The sequence below is a fragment of the Daktulosphaira vitifoliae genome, unplaced genomic scaffold, assembly GCF_025091365.1.
Source record: "Daktulosphaira vitifoliae isolate Bord-2020 unplaced genomic scaffold, ASM2509136v1 Scaffold_5, whole genome shotgun sequence".
Classification (NCBI taxonomy): Eukaryota; Metazoa; Arthropoda; class Insecta; order Hemiptera; family Phylloxeridae; genus Daktulosphaira; species Daktulosphaira vitifoliae.
In genome coordinates, this window is record NW_026099576.1 from 25,264,706 (window position 1) to 25,276,040 (window position 11,335).

General features: G+C 26.4%; 1 protein-coding gene across 1 annotated transcript; it reads left to right on the plus strand.

Annotated features, from left to right (window-relative positions):
- The first annotated feature begins 412 nt into the window (after positions 1-412).
- LOC126907317 (uncharacterized) lies at positions 413-6,804 on the plus strand. Its single transcript, XM_050688505.1, has 2 exons — positions 413-1,356; positions 5,908-6,804. The coding sequence occupies exons 1-2, from the start codon at positions 476-478 to the stop codon at positions 6,734-6,736; spliced, it is 1,710 nt and encodes a 569-aa protein (XP_050544462.1). The 5' UTR covers positions 413-475; the 3' UTR covers positions 6,737-6,804.
- The last annotated feature ends 4,531 nt before the right edge of the window (positions 6,805-11,335 follow it).

The following is an 11,335-nucleotide window of genomic DNA, read 5'->3' on the forward strand; positions in this document are numbered from 1 at the left end:
AAAATGACATAGAAAAATATACAATGTGTAAAAATATTTCATATATACATTTATGGTTAGAGGTGTCAGGGCGAAGGCCTCATGTTTCTATCTGCTACTCAAAATTTAAGTAAGCTCCGTAATATTTAACAGGATCTCCGCTTATGAAAATTACTACTCATTTTAAATAAATTCAGTTTAATAAGAAAAAATAGAAAAATTATACGATATGATGGCAAACAATTTATTTATTCTATTTGATATTTTAGTTTATATGACGCATAGAGTGAAAATTGATCTTAAGATTAAATATTGACTTTTCTAAATAATTTTTTTTGGGATAAGTTTAAGGTGTTTTTAATAAAATATATTTTAAATTAATGTACTCGAATCGATCTATATACACAGAAAAATTTCCAATAAATATGAAATTATTAATGCATTATAGTAGAATATTTTTCATTATAAAGTTGTATCTAAACTATTACATGAAAAAATGTGTAAAGTAATTTTTACCATTCTTGTAATTTCAATTCAATTGACATTAAATCAAAATTGTGAATGCATCAATACTACCCTAGTAAGAAACAATTATTTTAAATATTTGACTGAGGTAGTAGATCACATTTGTCATCAAACAAAATGGAACTTAATGATAAACGAATTATTGATTTCGAACTCAGATAAAGAGCTATTAAGACAAAAAGTTGAGAAAAGCAATTTTTTGTTTATATTTAATTACATCGTGAATATATTTAACTATAAATACATAGAAATACTACAGACTTTCGTTGAACACGTAGGTATATTAATTGAAGAATGTGAAAATTATTTAACAGCACAATTATTTAATAATTTTATGGATTGCACAGCAATACTTGAAATTGAAATGAAGAAATCTACTGAAATGTTCAATCGTATATACAAAGTAATGTGGTTTTTAAGTTATTTAGATGTTAAACGCGTTTTTGTAAAAATTACAAGTAACCCATATACAGTAGTTGATGAAGTGTATTTGGTTAAGCATTTTATAGATAGTATTCGAATAAAAGATCATTCATGGCTTGCTAACAACGAAGATGAATATATCGCTAAAGTAAATGAAGCACTAGTAGTCATTATTAATACAAAAGAACTTATTAAGAAGGTGACTGAAAGAGCAATTTCTGTTTTAAATGAAATGAGTGCACTATTAGTTACACCTCAGCGACTTGATTTAAAGTTTAAATACAAAAACGAATATCATTCCCAAGAATTTATTGAAAATGATTTTTTTCATTTTGTATTAAATTGTCTAAATTCATTTTATAAGATTACAAAGACAAATTATTACGATAATTTCAAATTCGACATAATACTAAACCCTGACGTATATAAGTAAGAAAAACTTTTTCATTTACTATCTTAAAAGTTTGTAACCAGGGGAATATTAGGGGTTGTTAACGTCCTCTCAAAAATGATAATCATGTAATTTTATTCAGTAATGTATGGTACACTATTATGAGTATTAAAAATTAATAATCATTTGATATTTGTCAATGTTCATTAAATTCAAAATTTAATTTAGAATCGTACTTCTAAATTAAAAAAAAATCTCCCAATCGCCCTTATATCACAAAAAAAAATATTAAATATATATCTTATATGAATAGAACTTTTTATTACTATGCATGTAAATCTATTAAAAACATTGAATGGTTGAATTCAAAAATATTTTATGAAAAAAAAACAATTTTGAGATAAATGTATCACTGTTGTATTGTTTTTGATTGGAATAGATTAGCGTGCTCTGATTTGTTTCATTTGGTAGCGCCAATTTTCTACTTTTGATTTTCCATATTAAAGTATTTTTTCCGATAGTAGTTGTCAAAATAGATATTTTGATAGACATTTTTTTAAGTTACTATTTAAAAAATCAACATTACACTAATCAAATAAGGGTTGACTAAAAGGAGGATGAGATTTTGAAACTCTCTTATGAAAATAATTACGTATTATTGATGCATTTTTGTTTTCATTGGAAGAGTTAGTAAAATATTTTCTTATGTATAATATTCATGTATAAACTTCAAGAAGAAATACATACCATTCTACATACTAATATACACAATAATTATAATGACAACACACGATATAACTAATTTAAAAANACAATAATTATAATGACAACACACGATATAACTAATTTAAAAAAACCGACATAACAGTTTAGTGAATATAAAGTTCGTTACATTGAAATTAGTCATATTAAAACCAAGAAGAAGAAAGTTTATTACAATTATATCACATTATAATCAACACATTACAAGTTATTCATTATTATTAGAGTAAAATATATTATCATTAAAACTTTATTAAATATATATACAGAGTGATCGAAGACACTTATTTTCTCAGAAACTATTGAGAATTTAACATTTTTGTAAAAAGAAAAATTATTAAGTTTATAAAACTCTACAATAATATGATGTTAAGTAAATTTTTATTTATCCCTCCAGGGATAAAAATGATTATTTATAATTTTTTTAAATGGAAATCACTATTTTTGATTTGATAATATGATAGAAAAAAAATTACAAACAATTTTGTTCTTATAATTTTTTTTATCCGAACAACCGTTTATGTTTTATAATTGTTTAAAGATTTTGACTTCCAGAAAAAATATTGTCATTTATTACGTTTTACAATATCGGTGGCAGTGCAACCGGTATTTTTGTTAGATCCTTTAGTCTTACAAAACCATAGACTTAGATATTAATAATACACCGAAAACCCGGTTTGAATTTATTATTGTTATCACTCATTTAGTGTGTAGTAAATATTTATAGCTAATTTACCTGTCATAACTTGATCAATAAAATTTTTTTTATGCAACAGCAAATAAAAATAATGACTTCTGTATTTAATACAGTAAAATGACAATAGAAATTTGGCCTAAAATCACTTAAGCTGTAACGGACGAACGGTTAATCGGATAAAAAAAATTATAACAAAATTTTTATAATTTTTTTTTTATCATATTATAAAGTTAAAAATAAGGGTTCCCATTTAAGAAAATTATAAATAAGCGTTTTTATCCTTGAANAAATTTGGCCTAAAATCACTTAAGCTGTAACGGACGAACGGTTAATCGGATAAAAAAAATTATAACAAAATTTTTATAATTTCTTTTTATCATATTATAAAGTTAAAAATAAGGGTTCCCATTTAAGAAAATTATAAATAAGCGTTTTTATCCTTGTAGGGACGAAAATAAAAATGGTTTGACTACATATTATTGTAGAGCTTTTTGAACTTAATATTTTTCTCTATAATAAAATTAAAAATTCTAAATATTTTTTGAGAAAATGAGTGTCTTACCAGATTTCATTCACCCTGTAAACAGGGTGATTCATTCAGAATAAGACACTTGTTTACTCAGTAACTATTGAAAATTTTAAATTTTTGGTAAGGAAAAAATTATTTGATTCATAAGGCACTGCAATAATATGTAGTAAAAACATGATATTTTTCATCCTTTCAAGGTTAAAAAACATGAACTTGAGTTTTTTTAAATGAGAACACATATTTTGAATTTAATGTTTAAGTTTTTAATTTAATAGCAAATGACATTTGAATNGTTTTTAATTTAATAGCAAATGGCATTTGAATTTTTAATATAACTTTATTCGTTTATTAGATATAAACATTTAAAGTTTCAAAATTTTGAGTTAATATACATGTATAATACATATTATAAGGTATTAAAAATATAGGTAGCTAAATGGTTTTTTATAACATCGATATTAGCAGGTACACAGCATTGTTATTATCAATGGTAGTAAGGCACATTGTTGTGAGTTAATAGATACACTAACTGACAATACAGAAAGTATATCTATTAATAGTCATAATTGATAATAAATAATCCGTGACTTTGACAGCAATGTCATAAAAAACCAATTAGCTATCTGTATTTGTAATCCCTTATGTATTATACATGTATATTAACTCAAAATTTTGAAACTTTAAATGTTTATATCTAATAAACGAATAAAGTTATATTAAAAATTCAAATGCCATTTGCTATTAAATTAAAAACTTAAACATTAAATTCAAAATATGTGTTCTCATTTAAAAAAACTCAATTTAATGTTTTTTAACCTTGAAAGGATGAAAAATATCATGTTTTTACTACATATTATTGCAGTGCCTTATGAATCAAATAATTTTTTCCTTACCAAAAATTTAAAATTTTTAATAGGTACTGAGTAAACAAGTGTCTTATTCTAAATGAATCACCCTGAATATATATTTATATAAACCACTCGATTACTTTTAAAATATTAAGTATAAATTAGAAATACAATATTAAATAAATTATTTTTGAACTATTTTAATTGTATTTATTTTTTTTATTTATCAGCTAATAATGACTTTTTAGAAACAACTCTTTTAACTTATAGGAACCTAATTAGGTTACAAATAGAAAATAATCTTACTAAAAAAATTACTGATCAATAACATTTTTTGAACCAGTACTTTTAAAGTTATTCTCATTTTTATACCTAGGCGTGTCGAAGAGTACTGTAGGGGAATTTCTGATAATAAATATAGCAGCACCCAATCCTCACCGCCAGTTATACTTTAAATGTTTAATAATTTCTGAAATACTGTTCCAAATATTAATATTAATGGACAATTTTATAGTTATAATAAAATAAAAAATGTAAGATATAAAAGTTTAGCTACCAGCAAAAGGTACATTCTCCAGTTATAATTAATATTTATTGAAAAATAAATCACCAAAAATACTAAATACGAGATTTGTAACTTAAAAAGTATTACATAGCTAATAGATCAAGAATAATATGTAATTAAAGGTAAACAAAAAAAAAATGTTTAAATTATTTTTTATTTGTTGGTGATTAAATGGCTTATTAAAAAAATGACTCTATAATTATGGGTCTTCCAAAAAAATTTTAATTATTTGTTTGCAAGATATCCTAATTTTTTTATTATTATAAATACAAATTTTTGATGAAGTTTCATCCCTATTAGTCAACTCATTCCCTTGTCATAAAAGGTTAAAAATTGAACTAATAGGGTAATTTTTTTGTTTTTAGCTAATATTTCAAAAACAACAACTTCTGCAATAAAATATTAAGAGCCGAATTTGTAGAGCTAAATATGTTCTAAAATTTAAAATATACAAAATATTTTGTACAAAAAAATTATTTTTTCATATAATCTTATTTACATATAAATTCAAAATACTCATATTATATATGTTCAATATAGTTGGNATCTTATTTACATATAAATTCAAAATACTCATATTATATATGTTCAATATAGTTGGTTTGATATAATAAAATATATCTAAAATAACATTTTTAAGAAAAAAGGTATCTTGTAAAATTCTTATATTACTCATCGTTTTTATTTAATTCATTAAAGATTAAGTTAAAGGGTCAAATTTATAAAAAAGATATACCAAATGATAGTTAAAGACATCAAGCATCTTTAAAAAAAATTATATTGAGTTGGTCATTTTTGAAAAAGTTATGACAGTTTTAAGAAAAAAAATATTGAAAAAATTTCGAAAATTAGCGATTTTAAAATTTATAATTTTTTGGAAGGTTTCCCCCATTTATAAGGAACGAGCAAAATTTTTTCAATTTTTGAGTATAATATCTTTGACTAGATATGATTTTTGATCTTTTGACGTATCATTGAAAGAAACCGTTTTGGTGAGAGCTGAGAAAAAGTGGTAAAGACACAAAAAAAAAAATATAAATAAATAAAAAAAACACAGAATTGGAAGTAATAGTCTCAATAAATTGTACTTTATATGTAGTCAAATTATAATTAAATATGAAGAAAAATTATGATGATATATGAATACTAATAATGCTAAAATAATTTTTCACTTATTTTTCATTGTAGCGTAAAACAACTGATACCTCCACAAGAAGAACCATTACCTCTTGATAATGAATTAACAACTTTAAAAAGACTTGTCGATGAAGGAGAATGGAAAAATATCGATCACATATCAATTATTCATCATGGACTAGTTATAAGTGCAAACCGCATAGTAAGAGATCCAGTTAGTATGCATGGCTTTAATCTCAAAAAACAATACATATTACAATTGTTAAAGTGTAGATTTTTTGAAATGTTTTCAAATTTTTATTCATATTTTTCTCCCATTGTACTGTATTGTAATCAATTAAGCAAAACTACTTATCTATATTTATTAACATACATTAATTGTATAAAAAACTTATATGAAATAAGTAAAAGCTCAAAATATTTTTTCAATAAAATCTATTCGGTAGTGAAACACTTAAAAGATGTATCAATTTGGGAAGTTACTAGTGTTCGTATCTCTTTATCATCCACTGAAAAATTTTTAGAATACTTTATTGAAACGTTTAATAATGATTATTTGTATGAAGATGTTTTTAAAGAAAATACAGAACCGTTTCTCATGACTAAGGCATATAATTATCTAAAAGATATGATTCATAAAAGAACAATTTTAAACGAAGAATTATATAGAAAATCGAAGCCTCTAGTTATACGCTGTCAATTTCTAGAGAAATCTAGTCCAGTTATTAGTAATCCAGAAAAAATTATGAAGAAAAATGATGATTTAACGGATATTAAATCAATAGATGATCATCTAAATGCCTGTATTGAATTATCCACATTCTGCAAAAACTCTATTGACATTGATTTTAAAGATATGGGATTCGATAAAATTTTTTGAATTTGAATTATGCTAATTATTGATTTCTTAAAATTTATTAGTTAACGTTATATTTGTATTAAATAAATATTATTTTATTATTACAACAACGTTTTTTTTTATACTATTGTACATTAAAGATCAAATTTTGACCATCAATGTAGTTTAATTTGTTACTACAAATTTTTTCAATTATTGAAATAATTTGTAGATTTAGGCTTGGTATTGAAGTAGTTCTTATGGAAATTTAAGATTTTAACTTCATTTTTAAAAGTTTGCAGTGGTATCACTGCATTTGGCTTATAACAGGCCGGTGAGTTGTTCCTTTTAAAATTATTAGGCAGAATATATAGTTTAGTTATTTGTAGGTTATGGCCTCCAATGTAATTGTTTATGGAACTTGTTACTGAAAGATTATAAACAACACACAGAAATTAAAGTCAACGCCAAAGGCATTAATGATTGTTTATTAGAAACTAAAAATAATAATAATTGAACAAATAAGAAATAGAAAAAATATATATGTATTCGTCGTTCGGGCGAGCGCGGTGAAACAATAACGAGTCGAGATAACACTAAAGGTGGTGGCTGTGTGCAGCCACAGTACTTCACCGGTAAACAAAAAACGAACTCTTTTTTCAGTAGCACTTCTACTGTTTGAGCAGTGTATGTGTGGTCTAATAACGGATCCTCGCGTTGGACAAAGACAGGCTTCAAGCTATCAACAGAAATCCATGGAGTTGTGTTTGCACGTTGAATCCGGAATANTTTGCACGTTGCATCCGGAACACTTTATCTCCGCGTTCAAAAACCCCGAAGGCCCTTCATATTTAGGCTGTAGGGGTTGAACAGCATCAGTATGAACGAAAACGTGGCTGACCGTTTCCAATGACGTAGGTATAAACACGGCGCGGTGCGTATCGTGGTTAGTTCCCGCCGTCGGCCGCAACTCGGACATGGCTTGTTTAGCTTACTGACCAGATCCGGTGGGCGCGTCGTTAAGCGTACGATGGAATCTTTCAAACATACCGTTCGACTAAGAGTGGTACTGACCGTGGATGTATTCGATGTCGTGGATGAACTGGGACAGAAAAGAGATATGTCGCACTTGTCGGTCGACGTATTTTTCACTTCTATGAGTAAACATATATGTGAGGGGTTTGTGGTCCGTGAGCAGTGCTCTCTTGCGGCCATAAAATATAAATTATAAATGATAAAATGCACAAAATAACGGGTGCTAAAGTAGGCGGCTTGGGACCGGTGGTAACGAGATCATGAACAACATTGTGTGCATAACTACTGGGCACCGGTGACTTGCGAGTGACGTCGGGGTAGTCTTTGATAATGCTAGACCACTGTTACAACCGCTGTACTTGTAGGGTTGACATAAAACTGTCTTTCGCTAATGTAGTAATACCCGTGCGATGTGTAGCATCTATAAGTCGATTTCGTTTAATGTCAACTAATAAGACACAATAATGTAAAAAATCTGCGCTTATTATGGGCCGCGACAAAATCCCACACGAACGTACAAGGAAAACCAAAATCTAAACGCTGTGTCCTTTTTCCATAAGTACGAATGCGTGTGCCGTTTGCCGCGGTGAGGATGATGTTCGAGTTGGCGTATGNAATCTAAACGCAGTGTCCTTTTTCCATAAGTACGAATGCGTGTGCCGTTTGCCGCGGTGAGGATGATGTTCGAGTTGGCGTGTGGTGCGCCGATCGGTAGTATGACTGAAATCTCGGCGCCGGTTTCGACAAAAAAGCGACGACCTGAACGTATGTGAGCAACAAAATCGCGTCGCCTCGGTTCCGCGGCGGGGGCGTCAAGGACTCCGCCGCCGAGCGCTTCAGTTTTCCGATTTAAAAGAGCAATATGGAACACAATGTTGTTTTTTATAGCTAAATCGGTCATGATAAAAACATAAATCATATTGACATCGTGTTAAGCGACTACAAGTATTTAATTTATTTGTATTTCTAGTGCATGTTGAAAATTTCCAGTAATTTTATTTTTTACATTAAAAGATATTTAACCCTTAAATTCATATGACTTCATTCGTCAAACTTTCAGCAATATATTCATTATATTAATATTGTAGTATTTTGTGTAAATTTTAAATTATAATAAGTCCNAGTATTTTTTGTAAGTTTTAAATTATAATAAGTTCTTAAAATAAGAAATACGACGCACAATATGATTTATTAATAAAAGATATCGTCATTCAAAACAAAACAATAAATTTTACTGACTTTGGCAGCTTAATAGTTGACGATGTTATTTTTGTTTAACGAAAATAAATAGTAGTGGCTTAATAAATATGTTGACTAAATACATTTTATTTTTTGAGAACTTACATGTGTCATATAATAAATTAATCATGAAATAAAAAGATTGCATCTGTGCAATTAGATGTGATTCGAAATACCTATTTATTTAATTTTGCTGCTTGTATGAAAATTTTGAGGATTGAAAAAAATTTTTTAAATACATGTAGAAAATAAAAAGTATTATAGACGGGTTAACACTGTAAAAAAAGCACCCATGGCGCCGAACACTCGCGTATTTCCGTCTTATTTGGGTATTTTGGTACTAATTTCGAGGTTAGAGTTCCCCAAGCCTGTGTCCCAATTTAAAAATTAAATCAACACAACCCTGACGTTCCCGCAAACATGTAGGACTTGGAACGATATTAAGATGAAGTGGTTGGTGGTTTCGCTTTGAATCGCTAACCAAGTGAAACACAATCATTTTGACCTGTTTCATTTAGACAAGTCCCACTATGCGTATATTTCTGATCTTTTGAGGCTTGAGCCTCGAAATATATCATGTCACTTGCGACATGGTTTATTGATCTATGTCAATATGGTATGTGACTTAAACGCAAGGTTCCCATTATGTTGATTCGCTTTTGCAGACTGGTATGGCGAGAGATGTGGTTTTTTTTTATGTCTGTCTATATTTATATATACTCAGCTCTCACGATGATGATCTATACGTCAAAAGAACTCAATTTTGATGCAATTGAACCTACCAACAAATTGTAAAAATTACTAAATTTTGAAATTTAGAAAAATATGTCAAAATTAAATAACCGTTAAAATTGGGAAAAATTAGAATTTTTTTTAGCTACGAAAATTATTGAATTACATATTTATAAAAAACTTTTCGAAGCAAATAATTTTATGTGAAATTTATTGAAATATATGACTGCGTGAAATTGAATTAATAGTAGCCTTTTGGCTGTATTTTACATTATTTTAAATTATTCTACTAAGTAATTAAAAAGAAAAAATTAATTTAAAAATTTTTAAAAGACATTCGAAGGTTTTTTCACGATAATTATTTCTTTTTTTCAGCAATTAAGCTTATTTAACAAAATCATGAGAATATTATTTCATAAATATAAATTAATCACAAGTTACTGAAATCTGTCAAGAAACTCATTTTCTCGACTGTTATTGAACATTTTTAATTCTAACAAAAATAATATATTAAAACTATAATAATATATATATTCTTCATATATATTCTCGCCTTAATCCCAACCTTTTTTCTATTATATGATCAAGTTAAAAATAAAACTTGGTAATATAATAGAAAAAATTATTTCAAAAAATTTTATTCCCGTAATATATCTTATTAAACGAACCGTTCTTCTATTAAAAATGTTAAACAGAGTTGATTGTTAAGATAACAGAAATTTTCTTGATAATTACCATAAAAAATTATTTATGCGCTATCGAAACAAATTATTGCTGCATTGANCATAAAAAATTATTTATGCGCTATCGAAACAAATTATTGCTGCATTGATATTATACAATCAAATCAATGATAAATTTTAATTCGAAATCCAAATCATTAAACAAAATCTTAATTTTAAACACAAACGGATGGGTTTTCAAAATTAGATCATTTATCTATTAAATAAGCTAGTNTTAAAGTACATCGAACTAAAAAGTTAAAAATAATTTTTAAAATAATTATGAACAAAAAATACTAGTATTATTGTGATAAAAGCGTCGGGCGCTCAATATACGAAAAATATGGCACAAAGCACCCACGCTTTTATCACAATAATACTAGTATTTTTTGTTCATAATTATTTTAAAAATTATTTTTAACTTTTTAGTTCGATGTGCTTTAAAAGCGTGTTTTTTTAGTTTTTTTAAACTATATTTTTTTTAAAATACTATACTAGAAATCTATCCAGGCAAAGTTTAAATAAAAGTAAGCAAAAAAATGAATAGTTTTAACAAATATTACAATAATTTATTTTTAAGTCGCATATAATGAATTTTAAAATTAAAATTATTTTTTACAGCTTTGTAAACATGAAAAATTGTAAAAGAACATACATTAAAATCAACTTAGTCACAGAGTTATTATAGAATTTCTTACTTGAGTATAATATTATTTCGATACCATTAGGAATACTTTTTTGAATAACATAGATTTAAAAAATTATATGTATCTTTTTAATATACATTTTTTTAGAGGTTAATTAAGTAATTGAATGTATCTTTTGTGATTAAAATAATAATACACTCCCATTGTACAAAGGTGAAAATCTACCAAAATTTAGGAAATTTAAATGGAAACTTCAATTTTTCCTT

What these genes read in the sequence shown, in the direction of transcription:
- LOC126907317 (XM_050688505.1), top strand. Translation starts at nt 476, where the DNA reads ATGTGTAAAGTAATTTTTACCATTCTTGTAATTTCAATTCAATTGACA. An exon ending in CTAAACCCTGACGTATATAA is followed by an intron (nt 1,357 to 5,907) that starts GTAAGAAAAACT and finishes TTTTCATTGTAG; the next exon opens with CGTAAAACAACTGATACCTC.